Source organism: Aedes aegypti, chromosome 3, assembly GCF_002204515.2.
Source record: "Aedes aegypti strain LVP_AGWG chromosome 3, AaegL5.0 Primary Assembly, whole genome shotgun sequence".
In the NCBI taxonomy this organism is placed as follows: domain Eukaryota; kingdom Metazoa; phylum Arthropoda; class Insecta; order Diptera; family Culicidae; genus Aedes; species Aedes aegypti.
Window position 1 is genome coordinate 288,838,309 of NC_035109.1, and position 21,167 is coordinate 288,859,475.

At 37.5% G+C, this 21,167-nt stretch overlaps 2 protein-coding genes and 1 long non-coding RNA gene across 4 annotated transcripts in view; 2 read left to right on the forward strand and 1 right to left on the reverse strand.

Moving 5' to 3' along the window:
- On the forward strand, positions 1-20,065 carry LOC23687567 (protein DDI1 homolog 2). 2 transcript variants are annotated; one of them, XM_021853273.1, is made up of 6 exons: positions 1-250; positions 3,870-4,247; positions 12,313-13,052; positions 13,114-13,315; positions 19,163-19,225; positions 19,352-20,065. In XM_021853273.1, the coding sequence occupies exons 2-6, from the start codon at positions 3,974-3,976 to the stop codon at positions 19,624-19,626; spliced, it is 1,554 nt and encodes a 517-aa protein (XP_021708965.1). In that variant the 5' UTR covers positions 1-250; positions 3,870-3,973; the 3' UTR covers positions 19,627-20,065. The 2 variants fall into 2 exon arrangements, with proteins under 2 accessions (XP_021708965.1, XP_021708966.1); XM_021853274.1 differs by lacking the exon at positions 19,163-19,225 and having other exon boundaries at positions 2-250.
- On the forward strand, positions 14,865-15,727 carry LOC110679176. The gene is made up of 2 exons (XR_002502281.1): positions 14,865-15,460; positions 15,522-15,727. It is a non-coding gene; the product is annotated as an uncharacterized LOC110679176 (long non-coding RNA).
- LOC5576706 (zinc finger protein 2) overlaps positions 19,851-21,167 on the reverse strand; it is a 16,362-nt gene continuing 15,045 nt past the window's right edge. The window contains exon 8 of the mRNA XM_001656162.2: positions 19,851-21,106. Within this exon, the coding sequence (XP_001656212.2) occupies positions 20,951-21,106 (156 nt within the window). The 3' untranslated portion in view covers positions 19,851-20,950. The remainder of the gene's footprint in view (positions 21,107-21,167) is intronic.

The following is a 21,167-nucleotide window of genomic DNA, read 5'->3' on the forward strand; positions in this document are numbered from 1 at the left end:
CGTCTCCGACCGTCATTGCTCTGCTCTGCTCTTTAGTGAAGTGTCTGGTAAGCTAACGGTGACATCGTATAATTTGCATTTCGGTCGCCAAAAAGACCATTTTCCTGAATAAATTGGCATTTAGAGGTTCGAATAATTGCAAAGCTATTGTGCGGTTTTAGCGAAACGAACCAAGATACCGATTTGCCACTGTTCCGACGGAGAAAAACAACATTCCCAATTTGGCCAGTTGGAAAACAAGCATCCGAAAGTAAGTAGAAGAAAAAGTGACAGCGGTAGACGGTTCCGGACGGGAGTGCAGCGCGGGAAAAGGGAAAGGAATGAAAGGCGAATGTCCTCTCTGGCTGTGCTGCTGCGGATTAAAAAATTCGTCATCACAAACGAAAAATATTCTTTGTTTTCGTATACAGAAGACAGGGTTGGTAGCAGGTCTCTTTTTATTAGGGATTTTTCCATGAATTTCCTAAGAAATTTGACCTTTGATTCATCCCAACTTCCTCTAGATTTTTTCTAACATTTTGCCAAGAATTTCATCCAGGGACTACTCCTGCAGTTCTTAATGAATTTACAAAAAAAAATCACCATGTCATCTATGAAAGGAATCCTAAGAAATCGATGGAGGCATCTTTGGAGAAGTTTCTGGTTGATTTATTAAAGGTGCTCTAAAAGGTAGTCTCGAGAATGTCCTAAGGAAATCTTGGATGAATTCTTTGGAAATTAATCACTAAATTGACTCCTTGAGAAATCTTCGAAGTAACATCTGAATTTTTGAACAAATACCTAACTGATCTAATTTCTAATGCATTTTCTCGAGAAAATCATTAACAATGCATAGCAGTAATTTTGTAGGGAATCCTAAGAAATACCTATAGGCATCTCTGGAGAGGATTTCGGTTGAACTTTTGGAGATGTTCTATACGGGAGTTTTGGAAGATGTCTTAAGGAAATCTTGATGAATTCCTTGGGAATTGTTCACTAAATGAACTCCTGTAGAAATCTTTGAAGCGATTTCTGAATTTTTTGGACGAATAACTGAACTATTTTCTAATGGTATTTCTAGTAAAACTTATGAAATATGCATAGCAGTGATTCTGTAGAAAATCCTATAAAAATCCAAAGGCATCTTTGGAGAAGTTTCTGGTTGAATTTTTGAAGATGTTCTAAAAGGGAGTCTTGGAGGATGTCTTAATGGAATTTTGGATAAATTACATGGAAGTTAATCACTTAACGAACTCCTGAAGAAATCTTCGAATCAACATCTGCATCTTTGGACAAATACCTGAACTAATTTCTAATGAAATTCCTAAAGAAAATCATAAAAGGGGTCGTCCATAAATGACGTAGCTTTTTAGGGGGGAGGAGGGTCTTCACGAACTTGTGACGATGTGTGACGAGGGGGAGGGAGGGGTCCTAGCTAGTGGACGTAGCATTTAAAATCAAGTCGCTGAAAAAAATGACAAACAATTATATTTTTGTGACACTTTTTTTATTTGACTTATAAACTTGGGTTATAAAATGATGATTCAGCCTCAAGACATTCATATGAAAAGATTGAAAGGATTCTAAGATATTCTATATTTTCTTGATAAATGCAATAAACAGATATTTTAAAGCTTCTAATAATTATGTGAATAGTATATAATTAAAAATCAATGCTTGAACGACATGGAAAGCATTGTTTTCCCATTTGTTGATATAACATGAAATAAACCGTTTTAGTTTTATGCATATTTTCTAATGGAGCTTTATTTCTCCAAAAGAAAACAAAATGTTTTTTTTTTGGCAAATATTCGATTAAAACAGGAGACCATCAACTAATCGTTCTGGTTTGATATATCAATGCTCTTGATGGAGTAGCCTGAATATTAATGAGGACAACAGATTTGAGTGTTATTGAAATTGCCCTATCAATCAATTTTCTTAATAACTCGGTAATTTTAAGAAAGGTTATTTGTATTATTTAATTGTATCAATATAGGTTGTGTAAGATTATTTCAGTATGGGAAACGGTAATGAAGTTTGGCTGAAATATTAAAAAAGATGAATAATTTGAAATAATCGCTAAGATGTTCTCAACATTCCAAATATAACAAGCGTATTTTTTTTTCTATATCTGACCACTGATTGCTTAATGGATTTGAATTTGGATAATTATGACGAAATCTATTTCTTAACCCTCTAATACCCAACCCCGCCTTTAGACGGGGTACACTTTGGAATTTTGTGTATTTTTTCGTAGCTCGGAAATTAAAATGATTTTATTTTTGGCTTAAACCTTGACTCATAACACGCATATAAGAAAAGTTTTTTATGATTTTTGAAACTTTTTTGTATTATTGAAAATTGTTTGAAAAAGTGTATTCTTATGTAACCTACAAATGCCTGGGATTCATTTAACGTGTATTATAAAAAATCGTACCTTTTATATTTTTCTACGATCAACCTATCACAGAAGAAGAGCCTGATGGTATTGAAATGATTTCAAATCTGTTTTTCCGTTAGTTACACGGAAAATAAAAAATGTTCCAGAAAAAAAATGAAAAATTCATATTTTCAAAAGTATAGTAAAAACTCAAATTTTTATTATTGTCAAAAATCAGTAACCAGAAGAGGCTTCAAGAAAAAATTGAAAAGGATAGGGATGTTCAAAAATAAAAATAATAAAAATCAAAAACCAAAATTCATAAATTTGCGAAGAAAAATAAATCATTGCCCAAACCGTGTTTAGAATGATTTTAGATAACGAAAAATAATATTTAGATCGAAAACAAAAATTTGGGTATTAGAGGATTAAAAACGAATAATTGAAAAAAACACAGTCCTCTGAAATAACGAAATTTCTGTTCAATATATAAAAAATATATATATATTGTACCCCTTCTTAAATCCTTTTTTTTTTGTTTTAGCAAATCGGAAAACAAGTAAAAAAATGATAGGAGGGGGGGGGGGTGCTTTACATGCTACGTATTTTCAAAGGAGGAGTATCAGCATTTGTGACGAAATGCTACGAGGGGGGAGGGGGGTGTAAAAAATCAGTGAAAAAATGCTACGTCATTTATGGACGGCCCCAAAAATGCCTAGCAGTAATTTTGTTTGGAATCCTAAGAAATAATTGAAGACATCTCTGGAGAAGTTTCTGGTTGAATTTTTGAAGATGTTATTTTCGGAGAAATAGGGTCCAGAGCTACTTGGACACTTCCATGATTCACTTTGGCATGGAGGGTTTTTCTCGGCTGAATTGTCTGAAACTTTGCAATAAGAAGCACTTTAATACGACGTATATATTGTGGCTAAATATGAGCTCAGTGCTTTGGCAGCGTCCATTTATTACGTAACGTCAAAATAGGAATTTTGTTACCCCCTCCCCCCTCCGTAACGCTTTTTGTATGAAAAAAATGTTTTATTTTGTATGAGCCGTAACGCTTGAGCCTACTCCCCCCTCCCCCTAGAGCGTTACGTAATTTGTGGATGCCGCCTTCAAAAAACAAAAATAATAAAATAAAATAAATGCCGGAGAGAATCAAAAGTGCCAAGAATAGGATCCGGCTTCCTATTTGATTTTTTTAGGTAAATACCTAAACGAATTTCTAATGAATTTCTAAAGAAAGTCATGAAAAATGTATAGCAGTAATTTTGTATTAAATCTTAACTAATTCCTGGAGGCATCTCTGAAGAAATTTTTGGTTGAATATGCTATGAAGAACCAAACTTCTCCTGTCTTTTTTTAGACAAGAGGTCTTTAAATTTCATATTTTCAAGAAACTTAGTCGCTACCAGCCCTGAGCAGAGTTTCGCCGCGATCATTTTGTGGGATATTTTGCTTACGTGCAACCAAGATTGAGTCTATTCATTCTGATGCTTATTTACAGATTCCCTACGCAAGTACTCTCGAAGCGTCCTTTGGCGACTGAGCTGATTGTGATCCTTGCGGGCAAAATTGCTTGGCTTTGAGACGGCTTCAGGTGCAGGAACAATGCGAGTCACCGTAACGACACCGGCGGATTACACCTTTCCGCTGGAGGTTTCCGACGACATGGAACTGGAGAACTTCAAGGCGCTGTGCGAAATTGAGAGTGGCTTTCCGGCCTCGGAGATCGTCATTTCCTTCAACGGACAACCCCTGCTAGACGACAAGAAGACGCTGACCCAGTTGGGCATCAAGGATGGGGACGTGGTGATGCTGCAGCACATCATGCAAGCTGCCCAGCAGGCTTCCCAGGCGGCCCGTGTCAGACAACCAACGGCAGGTAGGTCAAATTGAAGCGCAAATACGATCGGGAGGTCGTTACCCTTTTTACCTATACCTATTCGCCGTATTGCAGTTCTATACATTTTCGTTGCGTAGTGTTTATTTCTGAGTGCGAAATGTGCATTAATCACGCGCATTTTTTGCGAGGGCGGGTAGTATCTGGTACATACGGACTGCTAAGCTCAGATCGACAATGCAAAACTGGAATGGAATTTTCAAAACCAACGTTGAATTGCTAAATATAGTTGTGAACATTTCGGGCACTGAATTCAACCTCCAATGAATTCAGGGCTGGGTACGGTCTCTTTATATTACTACCGCAGAATTCCGCTCCCTTGGGTCTCTTCTACTTCTTCTTCTTCTTCTTTGGCATTACGCCATTACTGGCTGCCTGCTTCTCAGCTTAATGTTCAATGAGCACTTCCACAGTTATTAACTGAGAGCAAGTAGAACTTCGTGAGCCTTGTGGTAAAGTGTGGAAGTATTCTTAGAACACTAATCTGAGAATGAAGTAGATTATATTTGTATGTTGCACTTGGAAACTAAAGGGAATTTTCGCAGGACTCCCTAAACAATTTGAAGAAGCCTTAGAAAAAATCTCTACTAGAATACATAATACTACTTGGACTCTATTATCCTGGATTCGATTATCCGGAATTTTAGACTCAATTGAGTATGTTTTTTTGATGTTCTTGTTGTTCAGTTTCATGCATAAATTTTAGATAAATTAGTATTGCTGTATTTAGTATGAATGGTTTAACAGTTTTGGACGTAGGTAAGAAGGGGGTTTTGAATGCTACTCAAATTTCGTTTTCTTCTCAAGATATCATCATAAAAATAAAACAACAAAAAAAGATAATATATAGGTTCTTTTATCGCAGATGTTAATTTTTCTTTTAGTGATTCGATTATCCGGAGTGGAAATAAAAATCGATTCTCTGGATAACCGAGTCCGACCTGTAGTGAAATTTTTCTCAGAAATCTATGAGAAGTTTTTGGAAATCATTAAAAAAATATCCTATCAGTTCGCAGAAGTCGTTCTAAGGGTATTCGAGGAAAGCATCGCTAGTGAAACCTATTACGTAATTCTGCAACAATCCTTGATTGGATAGCTTCATAGATGAATAGAATTCATACACTCAAAATAATCCAAACGTCATTGGTACGTGAAAAATCACGTACCGTAAAGTGCCGTAATTCAGCGCAGTTAAGGAATAAAACGATTCAAATTGTTAACTAAAAAAAGGTCCCTCCCCTTGGTTATGCGACCTTGCCGCGATGGGAGGGCATAATCCATTAGCCCATATGATGGAAACCAAAGGCGTAACCTGTAGTGGTGGTATCACATTTTGGCACTTTTTGCTTAAAGCCGCGTCATAATTCATATGGCATAGACGCAATAATATCTCGGATGTGATCCAACGGACATTCTGCGTCATTGATAGAATTGATGCCCATTTCAAATAATTAATCTAATCGAAGTGGACATTAATACTATTGGTGACGTTCAGTTTGCCTTTTGCTAACCAGAATGATCCGTAGCCACTCTTACTATTAGCTAGTTAGATACATCGTTATCATATACGACGTAGGGAATACATAGGAACTCTTAGGAAAATGACTAGTAGATTCACTGAGTAGAAATAAGTGGCGACAATCTTATTTTAATATGGTTTTTACATTGCCATAATAAGAAATACCTCTTTTGTAACAGCGGTATAAATAATCTAATTCCAGCTTCATTTTCGCAAAATTTACAAGTAGAAAGTAGGCGTTGTGAAGCATTGCATTTGCCACCGAAAAGTGAATCATGTAGGAGACTGTAATAGAAGCCTAAGGTAACTTTACTTTTCAATATTCACTATAAAATGAATAAGTAAGGAAAGTAAGACGCTGAGATCGACCATTAGGGTACACTTGCTAGTTTCGAAAAATTGTTGAACAGACAAGGAAAGCGACTTTTTTCTTTAAGGATATATGAACGTAATGGCCAATAAACACTTTTAACAAACAGCCTAATTTTGTTAAAATTTTACGACAATTGACATTTAAGACTCTAATCTTACGTAAAAGACAGGAGTAATCAGAATAGCACTTGAATGACAAATTATTCAAAACCATTTCGACTAGACAGTATTAGTAATGACACTGCTACACAACTATTTCAAACAAATTCTGATGGAGCTGCTGATTTTCACAATGCTTCCTTTTCTCAGAAGCAAGGGAATATGGGCACTTTTCAAAAACTACCACGTCACAATACTAATAAAAAAACAGTGTTCATGTGGGCGCCATTGCCTAGTCCGTCTGAGTATTGGTCCTGGTAGAGGGGAAACTTGGCAAAAGCCAGACCGAGGGTTCAGCCTTGACAAGTTAAGCTGTCAGGCAGCTCCAACTGAATACCATACAAAAAAAAAACAAAAACAAAAAAAAAATGTTAACTAAAAAAAGGTATTGCATCAATAAAAAAGCTTTATGAGTAGATCGCTAGCAAATCCAATTTAGATTATGGGAAAAACATAAACTAGACTGTATTCATAATTTATAATTGAGATTATTTTGAAATAGTTCACTTGTAGAAATTGCCTAATTCCGCGCACTTTTGAAACGGTTTTCCATATTCCGCGCAGAAGAACGCCTAATTCCGCGCACTCGCGAAGCAATAAAATTAACATTAATTTCAATGTAAGGCAGAATTCATTCATTACGTAACGTTGAAATAGAAAATTTACAACCCCCTCCACCCTCCATAATACTTTTTGTATGAAAAAAAGTAAATTTTTGTATGAGCCGTTTAGTTTTATTTCTTATATTTTTATGACCATCACATGAAACAAAGATAAACATTTGTTATGGTCTTTTCATTAACGTGGCATTGATACTTGTAAATTTCGTATAGGGGAATGTGGGGCAGTTTGGAGACCTTAAGGAAATTCGATAGAAGTGCAGAAAATATTATAGAATTATCAGTTCTTTGTACTATTTCCAACAATGTTTAGATCCGCACGATTTCCGTTGTCCTATAAAGTTTACGAATGAATGAATGATTTTTCAAAATTTGTAATTTTTCGTGTCGATTTTTTATCGATAAGATGATATGAGCACCCTATTTTAGATTGTGAAATTATCTCATAGAATCATGTAATTTAATTATTTTGTTCACTTAACTGGAAAGCAATTAGTGTTTAAAAACACGCAGAAAGATTAAATTTTAAAGAACATTGTGTTGAGATAACGAAGTTATCTAAGTAGTTCACTATTCCCGGAGTTACTATAGTCAACCCTAGCAACCTGATTGTTTAGCAGGTATAAGCAGTTATAATAAATTTTCATTCCACCTTCAAGCTTACACCAAACCAGACGTTCTTTCATTAACTCTCAAGTGGTTATGGGCCCAGAACGTGGCCGTAGCTTGAAGTAAAGTTTGTCCCTGTTCTCAAGATTAGTTTGATCGTTGAAGAAGCGTCATGATTCCGAGGGATGTAGACCAGCAGCAGAATTCAAGCAGTAGGACGAATACGACTAGAGGCGGTGTTGCGGCCGGATCTGGAGACGGCGTGCGAGCCGGTGGTGTAGTTCGTGCCTACGGGAATGCAGTGAGCCTTCCAGCGATTGAAAAACTGAAGGGTCGTCAGAACTACTCATCATGGGCGTTCTCAATGAAGATGACACTGATAAGAGAAGGGACGTGGAGAGCTGTTCAACCGGCGGATGGCGAGGAAGTTGATCCGGAAGCTAGTGAGCGAGCGCTGGCAACAATTTGCTTAACGCTGGAGAAGAATAACTACAGTCATGTCCAAACCGCGACCAGTGCTAAGGACGCATGGGAGAAACTCCGGAAGGCATTTCAAGACGACGGGCTGATTCGAAGATTTGGATTGCTGGACCGCTTGACGTCGGTGAAGCTGGAGAACTACAGTACCGTGGAAGACTATGTCGATAACTTGGTGTCCACGGCTCACGATCTTAGCGAGATCGGGTTCGAAGTGAATGAGCAGTGGCTGGTTTCGTTATTGTTGAAAGGACTTCCAGAATACTATCATCCGATGGTAATGGGATTGCAAGCGTCCGGCTTGGCGTTGACAGCTGATATGGTCAAGGCTAAAATCCTTCAAGACGTCAAGTGGCCTATTACATCTTCCGGAAGAGAAGGCGCACTTTATACGAAGCACAACCCTCACAAGTCCAGAAGACCCAAGGGCGCGGTGGAAAGGAAGGATAAAACCTGTTTCACTTGTAACAAGCTTGGACATTTCGCAGCGGAGTGTCCTCAGCGGCAGAAGCAAGGTCAGAATTCAAAACCGAAGAGCAAGGCTTTGTGCGCGATGATGGCTGTTGGCAAGGGCAGCGCAGAAGAATGGTAATTCGACTCTGCAGCTAGCTCCCATATGACGAAAAGCGAAGATAATTTCACGAAGCAAGAAGTCTTTGCGCACCCCATCGAGACGGCGAATAACCAGTGTATGATGTCCTCAGCGAAAGAAGTGGTGAACCTTGAACTTCAAGAAGGACCCATCGAAGTACAGGAGGTTCTACACGTCCCAGATTTGGCAACAAACCTTCTTTCAGTCAGCAAAATCTGTCGGAAGGGTTTGACGGTGACGTTCACTTCCGATTCTTGTAAAGTCTGTGATGAAGATGGAGATGTGATTGCTTCTGGGACCGAGATGAATGGTTTGTACCGGCTCAACTGCAAGAAACCGGAAACATCGCTGATGACAACGGAAACGAAAGTCTGGTACAGGAGGCTAGGACACCTGAATCAACAGAGCATGAAGAAACTCGAAACCATGGCAGATGGAATTGAACTGCGGACGGAGAAGACATTTGATTGTGTGACCTGTGCTACAGGAAAACAAGCTCGAGATCCTTTCCATTCAAGCACAACGAGAGCAGAAGGATTGCTGGATTTGGTACACACCGATCTTTGTGGACCAATAGAAGAGCCCTCGTTTGGTGGTAGTCGTTATTTTCTAACATTCGTTGACGACGTCAGTCGCAAGGTGTTTGTCTACTTCTTGATGTCGAAGAGCAGCGTTAAGGATGTGTTTATGAACTTCAAATCCATGGCAGAGCGGCAGACTGGAAGAAACTTGAAAGTCTTGAGGTCGGACAATGGCTCAGAATATGTCAACTCGGCGATGGAAGCGTGCATGGGAAGAGACGGTATAATACATCAAAAAACTTGTCCGTACACGCCTCAGCAGAACGGAGTTGCCGAGCGTATGAATCGGACGCTCGTAGAAAAAGCAAGGTGCATGCTGAACGATATATGCAGTGGTTCTTGGGATTTGCTTCTTGAAATGGATAGGGTGATTATGATGACGTCCCGTGCGGCCTTAAACCGGTGGGCATCTACGGGCATGAAACGTGGACGATGCTCGAGGAGGACCTGCAAACACTCGGAGTCTTAGAACGTCGGGTGCTTTGAACGATCTTTGGTGGTGTGTGGCGGCGAAGATGGTTCGTGAGCTCCTTGTACTATACGGCGTACTTAGCATCCTGATGGTAGCAAAAGCTGGAAGAATGCGTTGGGCTGGGCACGTTGTAAGGATGCCGAACAACAACCCTGCACATTAGGGTGCGGCTTATTTTTCAAAAGTTCTCAAAACCAAAAATTCGTATGCTCTACTGAATTCTCATCACATTAAAAGAGAAACCTCAAAATATGAGCCAAAAATATTAACATTTAGAGGTGGCGCAAGCGTCTTGAAGGTGAATTTTCAAGTTATGAAAAATGACCTTCAGTGAAATAAACATAACTTTGTAATTTTTCAATCGATCTTGAAACTTTTAGCATAAATAGCTTTATAATTAAATTTGTAAAAACTTTGTAGAACATCGAATTTATCTAAAATCAAAACTAGTCTTAGTTAAAAATACTTTTATCCAAAATTTTCCTCATTTTACTAAAAAAATCATTTTTGTTTGACCTTAACTTCATAATTACTCAATCGATTCTGAATCTTTCTTCATGTTTTTGAAGAAAATTTATTTGTTTTTAAATTGTTCATACAACACTTTTTTCTAAAAAATGGTTTTGACTTAAGGTGATTATAAAACGAAGCCAAACTTTGAATTTTCAAGTGCACAAGACTAGAGAATCTGACAACAGTTCGCGTTGAACCCTAATCAAATTGCTTGCTTGCTGGTGGTGACCAATGGGATAAATTTTCAACGCGGAGCGCTGTTTGGTTCTCAAGTCTTGTGCTCTTGAAAATTTGATGTGTGGCTTCGTTCTATAATCACCTTAATAATTCAACAAAAATTACCCAAAAACAAGATTTTTCAATGAAAAAATCAAATTTTTATTGATTATTTAAAATTTTTCGCCGGAAATTGCATTTTTTCTATTAAACTTAAATTTATAAAGCATCTTGCCTTAATTACGAGTTGAATAGTGCATATATATTTTTACATACGCAAAAATATTTTTGTTGCAGAATTATTTCAAAATTGTTGCAAAGTCACTCACAAAGGTTAAACAAATGAGAAAAACCAGTTTCAGCTTTAGAGATAATATTTAACTGGCAAATAATTAAAAAAACTGGCATTTTTCGTTAAAAAATCATGTTTTTGTTCAGTTTTTGCTGAAAAACTTGGTCAAGACATTTTTTTAGTGAAATGTGATGTATGAAAGGTTTGAAACCAATTGAATTAGCTTCAAAATCATATAAAAAGATTTAGAATCGGTTGAGTAATCATGAAGTTATGGTCAAACAAAGTTGAAATTTTTAGAAAAATGAGGAAATTTTTTGAATAAATTACTTATAACTAAAACTATTTTTGATTTTAGACAAATTTGATGTTCTATAGAGTTTTCATAAACTTAATTTTGAAGGTATTGATGCTAAAAGTTTCAAAATTGGTTGGAAAATAACAAAGTTATGTTTACTTCACTGAAGGTCATTTTTCATAACCTGAAAATTTACCTTCAAGACGCTTGCGCCACCTCTAAATTTCAATATTTTTGGCTCAGATTTTGAGGTTTCTCTTTTAATGTGATTAGAATTCAGTAGAGCATACGAATTTTTGGTTTTGAGAACTTTTGAAAAATAAGCCGCACCCTACTGCACATCATATTTGCCCCTGATCCGGCAGGTACTAAAAGGCAATGAGCACAGCGCGAACGATGGGCTGATCAGGTGCTGCATGATCTGGCGAGTGTGGGCTACATCCGAGGATGGAGGGAGGCAGCTGCGACCCAAGTTGTACGGCGTAAAGTTATTGACGCGGTTTTATTGTAATTACAGTGTAATACAAATAAATGAATGAATGAATGCTTCCATCAGTTGATCCACTAGTGGAAAACAACGATGACGAAAACCTAATTATTTATATGATTTTTTGATTAGATAAAAAGCTGAAATTTACCTAATCGCTAAACCTAGAGGCATTATTACGTACAAAAAATAGCACATGTTATTTTTATCGAAAATATACATTTTATTCCTTTGTCCAATCTACTAGTACATTCACGATCATTGCTATCGGCACCCTAAGAACTATTGTTTTAGGAGTATAGATAACATCCTCAGAGAAATTCCTTAACAACAATTCTAGAGGAAATCCTTAGAAAAGAAGAACAGACGAACAGAACAAGACATCTTTGGAGACATAACTGCTTAAAGTTTTGAAAATATTCTAACCGGAAATCTTGGACGCAATCTTATCGAAATCGGTAGAAGAATCGCTGGATGAATTCCTGCAGGACTTTTTGAAAAGATTTGCGAGAGAAGCTTCGGAGTAATGTCTATGGTTATCCTTAGAAATATTCCAGGTTAAATCACTGAAAGTATCAAATGAACCTCAGAAGAAATCTCCGAAGTAATGCCTGATAGCAACTTTGGTAAAATATCTGACTCCGTTTCTGATAAAATTTCTAGAAAAATACATACGGTAAAATGAACAGTAATTATTGTCGTAAAGACAAGTAGTTTTCCTGGTTCCTGTTTGGTCTCTTACCGATTATTGTTTGGTCTCTTTGTTCAGGCATCAGGTCTCTAAAGTTTCTACTTTTAAACACGAATTAATCCATTCATGTACCTACATTTCACCCACAGAACCATCTCGATTGGCTAGTTTGGACTTCAGTTCGATTCAAATTCCATCGGCAGTTGCTACCAACAGTACCAGCACCAGCAGTGGCAGTGGAAATTCCGGGCTTTTGAACAATAATCGGCCCTCGCCTACGGTTGCCCCGGAAGATGACCCAGCCGTGGTGCGGGAAATGTTCCTTTCCAATCCAGATCAGCTGGCGTTACTTAAGCAGAACAATCCCCGCTTGGCGGAAGCTTTGCTCTCAGGAAATCTGGAAACCTTTGCAACGGTTTTGCGGAAGCAAATTCAGGAACGCATGGAGAAGCAACAACAGCGGTTGAGAATCCTACAAGCGAGCCCATTCGACGCGGAAGCTCAACGTTTGATTGCCGAGGAGATAAAGCAGAAGAACATCGAAGCTAACATGGAAGCGGCGATGGAGTACAACCCGGAAACGTTCGGTACGGTTGTAATGCTGTACATCAACTGCCGCGTCAATGGACATCCGGTGAAGGCATTCATTGACTCGGGAGCCCAGGCCACTATTATGAGCGCTGCTGCAGCCGAACGGTGTAACATTATGCGCCTGGTGGACACCAGATGGGCCGGTATTGCCAAAGGTGTCGGCGTGCAGAAAATCATCGGCCGTATTCACATGGTGCAGATTCAGATTGAGAATGATTTTCTTACCTCAAGTTTCTCGGTGCTGGAGGAACAACCAATGGACATGCTTTTGGGACTGGACATGCTGAAAAGACATCAGGTAACGTTGCAATGTGAAGCTCAATAGCATAGTTTATAAAAACGAAATCATCTCATTCCAGTGCAACATCGATCTCAAACATAACATTCTGAAAATTGGAACGACCGGCACCGAGACACGATTTTTAGCGGAGGGAGAACTGCCAGAGTGCGCCCGATTGACCGGAAGCCCCGAAGAGGAACAGAAAGCTCTAGCGGAATCGGCACGAATCGCCGAGGAGATGGCACTGAAAGAGGCGGTCGTCAAGAGCCAACAGGATCAAGGTTAGTCTCTGGGGTTCATTTATTCGGAATTGAGTTTTTAAATTGCTAGTAGACACATATCATGAATGGAATTATAATGCATGAGCTATTGAATTTGTGATCTTATCAATCTAAAACTAGCAGTAACGTCAATCAAATGCTAGATAGATAAATGTAAATAACAGTATTATTGTTCTGATTGACCACGAAGGAGTAGTTGTTTGAAGCATAATAATAGATCTGGTAGTAGGTTTTTTTTCAGAGTCTTGGTCACTGTTTGGATACTAGTCTCCAAAAGCACTATGTCTCCAATAGAAAATCTCTAAAGCAGATCTGCCCAACCTTTTATTGTTACGGGTCAAATCTCGGAAATAGTACTAAGTGGCGGGCCAAAGTTATTTTGGTGTCCAAGTACCAACTTTTCGTAAAATCTTTAAATATTCAGTCAGTGGAAAAAGTTACTAAAATGGCAAAAATAGCTGCTATGAATCTTGCTCAGGATTGATTATGAATTCTAGCCCTCACTTTGCAATAATCTTGCATAAAATTTTGCAACAACTGTTCTCAGGATTACGTCCGAAAATTGTGGTCTCAACTTTGTAAAAATGACGTTTAGAGCTATAGTGCCTTATTGTATATTCGCTTTGTTCTATTTGTCATGGGTTGTTTCCTTCAGCTACTAGTCAACTTCGCCGCAGATGCCATACTTCTAAGTTGTCAGGATCCTAAGATATCCGCAAAACAGAAATTCCATGCTCACTAGCGCCTTCTGATGGCAAAATCTCGAACCTCTTGGCTTGAAGCCCTTTGAGGTACTGAACAACTTCGCCGAAGACGTCATCTTTCCAAGTGATCAGCATGCTGAGATATCCGCAAAACAAAAGTTTTCTGCACACTAGCACTGCCTGGTGGCGGAATTTCGTAGCTCAATTACCACCGCATGTTAGCCCTATAGTTATTGAACAACTCTTCCCATGACACCAACCTTTCAAATCATCAGGATCTAGAGATATCATATGTTCCAAAGGTTACATTTGCATCCCTCAAGGTTCACATAAAGCATGTTCGAAAAAGCGCCCCTACCGGCCAAGTTCTCAACTAAAAGAATTATTACCAATTCCTAAAGGTAGATCGTACTGAGTACTAAAACTTCTCCGAAGACAGTACAGTGCAATCTATCTATAATGCATACGACATGTTCAAAAATCTCCACAAATTGAAATCCCATAATCCCTGGGTCTCCTATAACGCCCCTCATCCATGTGTCTCATAGGAGACCAGACTGTATTAGACTAATTCGAACCATTTTATCAGTGTTGCCAGCGTAAAGCAAATGATTGTGTTTCGGTTTTGTGAATGCAATGAGTAACACAGAATAAATACTTAAACTTAGGCCAAGATTCGACTTGAATAACGTGCAGAAAATTGATATATTTGGGCTTATTCTACGACTGGGGTGAGGTGACAATTGTCGGTGTCGTATAGAGAGGTGACAATTCTCGACTCGAGTGAAGTGACTCTCCATTTGATTTGCACGGCGAGTCACTTCACTCGAGTCGAGAATTGTCACCTCGCTATACGACACCGACAATTGTCACCTCACGCCAGTCGTAGAATAAGCCCAATTGATTTGAATGATTTCACTTGAGCAGTGTTCCCAGCTTTCCTTTCTTAATTCTTTTCAAACAGTTTTGCCAGCCATATTAACATTTGTGCTTCGGCCTTACCTTCCACTTTGGAGAACATTCGGTATCGTTATCTTTACAACTTATTCACGCAGAGAATTACCAGCTGTTTAAAACAATAATTGTTCTTGTTATTTTTGATGAACACTTTTAATTTGTTGCAACTAAACGAATTGCGTTGAAGCAGCAATGATTTTCATTGAAACGAAACAGAAATATTATTGAGTTTTCTGACAGCATTTCAAATCATATTTATTTTTGAAACAACGACAAAAATACTTCATTTTAAATTGAGGATTTGTTGTTTCAGTGCGTTTGATTGTTGATACTGGTAAAAAAAGATCTGATCTGCCATTTTGTTTTACGATCTTTTGTAAAAGTGAAAAAGACCAACGCGGAGAAATTACAATGCAGTAGTGTAATAAATCGACTAACTATTGAATTTCGAAACATCGGAATTCATGATAGAAGTGTTTTTTTGGTAAGTTATGACTAATATTTTCTATAGTGTTGAATTAAATTAGTCATTTTTATTATTGCAGTTAACTCCTACATGAAACACTGAAACTATATCAGCCGAAGGAAATTGAGCTGATGAGTCCATCTCGTCGTTTGCGGTGCGGAACAATTTCATTTAATTATTGGATACTAGGAAGCGGCGCAGGTACATACCTATGACCATTTTTAGATTTGTTCATCATTGTGAATTTTAACTGATGGAAATTGAAATAAATTAATTGATTTTCCACACCACAGTCGATTGTCTTCATGTCACAAGAGCATAATAGTAGGATGGTAGGGGAAGGGGGCTGGCATCAATAAACAGGTTTTATTATTTCAAATAAATGTATTACAGAATCAAAAAAGAACAAACTTTGTTTCAAAAAATAAATTTTTTATTTCAATACAAGAATATTGTTGTTTCAAAAAAATAAATTTTTAAATCAAAAATTAATTTTATTGAACCGTATTGAATCCAGCTGTCAAAATCAAAAATAAAAATTGTTGAACCAAAATGATGGTAGTTATTAAAATAATGAAAAGCAATTATAAGCCGGCAGATAATACAGAAATATTGTTGTAATGACTCAGAATATATTTGATATTAAAATTGTTTTCTCTGCGTGTTGGCATCTGCACATAACACCCCCACATAATTGACTCTTTTGATAACAATCGAGCAGTGTTGCCATCTGTTATCAGAATATGAAAACTTGAATGACCATTTTGGAAAGTTTCCAATCCATGCTTCAACTTTGCCTAAATACCTCGGATCAGTGTTTCCACATCTAGACGTTGAATTTTTTTTAAACATAATTAGGGTTTTGTTCTACTTCGTCGTAAGCGCTACTATTCGTCATATCAAACTTTAAATGTTCCACTACGGCAGATATTCAAACTTACCTGCAACATAGATTCATTATCCAAGTGTTATTTTGTGGAAGCTGTTATGGTTTGTACACTTATACACCAAAAATGCAATAAAACTACTGTATTTCGGTAAATAACTTCAGTTCAATTATCCACTTTGCACTTTTTCACCGAAATCGCATGGACGAACACGATTTGAGAGAAATAATGCATAGCGATCGACTGGGCCACACCACTTTCCAACACAAGTTTCTTCCCGCCAACGTGGGTGACTTACTTCGCCGGGCACTTATTTTCACTATGGAAAACCTTCGTACTTCTGCACTGAAGGATTCCATTCCAATCACACGCCGTAAAACTTCAATAAATTATCAAATTTTACGAAATTTCCTCAACCGCCGCGTATAATTGAGAATGTAAACAAAGTTCTATCCGTCGTACTGAGAAAAAAAAAGCTTGTGCGCATCAATGTGTGCGCGACGCGCGACGTAAAAATACGGTTCCTTTGATTAGGTTGTTTTCGCTGTACTGTGAGCAAATGCCATAATTGTACGGTCAAAAGGAATTGTGTTCATATGTTTGGGCTGAATTTTGACGACGAACAATTAATTTTAAAGGAAATTAGTATATTCCATCATGCTGAAGGAATGGAGGGAGATGCCCGTAGATCTATATATTCTAGTAAAACATTTTATTATAGCGTTGATATGTTGTGTTTTAACCATTCAATACACACAGTGAGCATGTAAGTTGTGAGACGAATCTGGAAACTGATTGCGACGGAGTTGAAACGATACGACGGATTGAGAATACGGTAAGATGCATTTTCTTTGCATTGTTTCCAAAAAGAGATCAAGATTTATCAAAATGTTATTGTACAATGCTAAAGCCGTTTTGAGAATGAATTGTTTGGCATTGGTATGTATCAGCATCATTCACTGCAATACTGGGAAAATTGCAGTTCTCACTGATCAATGCCTAATACGATGGATACTAGCACATCACCCTACCCTGATTTTTTTTAACGGCAGATTCTCTAATGAGCGTTTAATTGGCTTTTTTGGTGAACGCGATACTACTCAAAGTGGAAGGGAGTAAGGAAAGTAATGAAAGAATATGATGGATAGAATCGCAAGCGATCGCTCGAGCGATGAGATACATGAATAGAAGTTGAAAACTAACAGAGGGCCATATATGAACAACACAATCGAATGTTGAATATTTTATTGAACGCAGTATTATGGAAGGTTTATTATCCTGAACAAACTATAGTCCAAAATGGTTGAAATTCACAGTTGCATAACGGGAAAAGTTATCGGTTTGCAACTATCGATTGCTAAAATACTGCTGAATTTAGTAATTAGTGGCGGTACTATTGACCAAAGCAATCGCTTTCTCGCATAGTGAGATGATCGAGATCACCCTAATTTTCTCACGCTATCAATCAATATCCACCTACAAAGATTTTTCATATTTTTTGCTGAAAGGAGTCCAAAATGAACTCCTGTGCTCTTGCAAGCATTAAAAAGATCTCTGAAGTAATTACTGAAAATTTGATAAGCGGAATCTACAAATCCACATCTGGCCGACTTATTGTAAAATCCTTGAAAAAGTTCATTACGATTTTTTTTGAAAAGTGTTCTGTTCAATCGCCTGAAGAATTCTTGGAAAAATGTTCAATAAAATATTTGAGAACTACCTATGGAAATTTCCGAAGTAAAATCCTTGAACAGGTCCTTAGAAATATTCTAATAGAAATCCCTAGACTGGAGTAATTCCTAGAGGTGTTCTTAAATAAATGTCTGGTTTGAATCTCAAAGAGATCCTGAACAAAAATTTTAGATTAGAGTTAAGAAATGTTGTGGAAGATTAGTTGAAGAAATTTATAAATAAGGTACCGTGGGACAAGTGGGTAATCGTAGAGTTAAAATTATAAAGTAAATGAGTTCGTGTATATTTTTTAGCTTGACTCTCAACAAATATGAGCGGTATGCTGAAATTGATTTATTTATAAGTTTTACCACAGATCACAGATGTTTATGCTAGAACAAAAATCTTCTGAAAACGTGTGTAAATATTCCAAATAAAACACGTTGAAAACACTAGCACCGCCACACAACGTAAAATGTTTCATATTCTCCACTGACATCGCCATGGGAACTTAGCGATAAAAGCGCCACCACGATGATGCTACTTGTGTTGCCATTAAAAACGTCTGTGAATCTATGACAAAAGGTCGAGAGACAAAAGGTGGAAAGGACAGAAGGTCGAAAGGACAAATGGTCGAAGCATAAAAAAGAAGGGACAAAAGGTCGAAAATCTGTTTTCAAAGAAGGAAAAATTTACCACCATTGAAATCAATTTCGACTTTTTGTCCTTTCGACTTTTTGTCCTTTTGACATTTTGTCTTTCGACCTTTTGTCCATAAACCCAATAAACAACAGGAATTTACAAGCTACAAATTACAAGAGTAATATTTTCAGTATGGTACTAGGATCATCCTTCCGCCTTGATCGATCACGTAGTTTAAAGTTTGTTAAGTAATAGTCTTGTACCAATAAGCTTCGTTTAAAGATGATGTAGCGTTGGCGAGATATGTTAGACAATGGGGTAAACTATTATTAAAAAAAAAAATGCTAGTTCATTTTTAAACTTTTATATCATCATGGTAGAATCATCAATTTGAATTTACTTGTTATTTAGAAAAGGAAACTCAATATTTAAATAATCGTCTGCAAAATTCGTTATATGTGCCCTTTGACTCGGAACGTTTGGCGTGTTCCGAAATTTCAAAATTGACGTGGAATAACAGAAAACTCCAATGAAGTGAACCAACCAACCGGAAGCATTTCGCAGCTGAAGCGGCGACGATCCCGTAAGTGTATAATATCACTCGTGCGTTGATTTACGTCTGATATTATAGTTCAATCCCCTTGAAATCAACTAACTCTAAACAATCACTTCAAATTGTGATTACTAACTGACTCCCTTCGAATTTTAGCCTCGACCAGCGGTACCAGCAGTGGAAACAACAACACCGGCAGTGGAAACAGCAGCAACAACTCACCGACTTCCTCAGGTCCAGCACAGCAGCCACCTCAGCAACCGACGGAAGACGTCCCACTGGTGCTGCTGCCCACGGATCGATTCACCGAGATGGATGTGGTCGAGCTGGAATCGATGGGCTTCAGTCGGCAGATGGTCATTAGCGAACTGAGAGCGGCCGACGGAGACAAAACCAAGGCCACTTCCGGACTGTTTGCTAAGCTAGGTTGAGGGAGGATCAGATTGTGTTCTGTATCAAGATAGACAAGCTTTTTCGGTTTCTATCTTTAGCAACGGACGATCTGGCACGACATCCATTCACATGAACGCTTTATCGGATGTGGGGGATGTCAGTCGTACTATTAGTTTTTCGTTTCTTTAGAGAAGTGCATTTCTTTATTTCTATCTTTCTTAAACTAAACGAACATCATAGATCACGTAGTTCTATCTCACAGAAGATTTCTTGTTTTGCCTACGATTTTTTTTTTTGGAAAAGGGATATCCTCCCTTTCGAACAAATTAGTTTATTCGTAAGAGACAACTGATAGTGACTAAAAGTAAAGATTAAAACTTCTAAAACAGATTATTTACAATGAATGTGGCTGAAGGGGGGACATTATTGCACTGACATCATGAGGGTGACCTAACGAATAAATACATTACATTTAAAGCAGCGCATTATGCACCGAAGAATTTTATTTTTGAGAAATTTCCTTAACAGTTGCTGCCTGAGTATGACCGTCTATTAGTAAATATGTCGAAGTTTGAAAATTCTGGTAATAGAGTAGCTTTAGAACATAACCAAGGGCATAGTGTTACGATTACTTTCGTTGCATAAAATGTTAAATGTTGATTGTATGTTCAATTACATTCAATTATTGAATTATGTGTAGAAACCTCCTCAAAATCTTCTATAGAAGGCAGCTAGATCCTTAGACCACGATAACCTCGTTATCCTGTATGATGGGAAGGAACACTTCCTTATACCATGAACTAATGGAGCGCTACAAATTTCATGATTAATTTGTTTTCAGTTTTTGATTCGTTTACTTCTCACGTTTAGTATCATAACTTATGACTCATAATGGCGTAATTGCAATTATCGATTTCTCTTCATCGATTTTCTCTTTAGCTGATTACTCGGCCGGGCGACTGCTTTTAATCGCTTTTTTTCAATTCAGTAGAAAGTACTCATCGCCCTTCGTCATGTTACATCGGAAAATGTTAACAAAATCGATTGAATTTAGTAATCAACAATTTCTATAACTGTACTATGTATAGAGGAAACCCCATAGAACTTGGGGAACGTTTCTTTTAAGCCGGCCTGATACCTGATACAGGCAATTTGACCACGTGACCAAACATGTTATTTCTTGCAGATTTTATTTGTGTAACTTCGTAAGGTTTTAATTGCTTTGTAAGAAATTTCTACACAAAATTTGGCTGGCTTCTTAATGTAATAGAACAAGCACTTAACAATTATTGCAACTGTCAACGAAAAACAATCATAGCAATATGCATTGCATGTAAGGGACGGGTACAATTACTGATTATGCTAGCTTTCCACTACCGTTGAAGAATCAACGGTCTTTTCCAGTGCGACCAGGTCTACAGTTTGGGTTACGATTTCCTGCTCGACTACAAACTGTATCATCGGTTGCGGATGATCCTCAGATATGACACCTTCTTTGAGGTGTAGTTTTTGATGATTCTAAAACGAAAACCCATGATCAATTATACCTATAGTTATAAAATTTAAATTACTTATTATT

Bases quoted from the DNA above. Each gene is read 5' to 3' on its own strand.
- LOC23687567 (XM_021853273.1), top strand. From the start codon at position 3,974: ATGCGAGTCACCGTAACGACACCGGCGGATTACACCTTTCCGCTGGAG. The intron at 13,316-19,162 runs GTTAGTCTCTGG...GTGGAATAACAG, and splicing joins CAAGAGCCAACAGGATCAAG to AAAACTCCAATGAAGTGAAC. The intron at 19,226-19,351 runs GTAAGTGTATAA...TTCGAATTTTAG, and splicing joins GCTGAAGCGGCGACGATCCC to CCTCGACCAGCGGTACCAGC.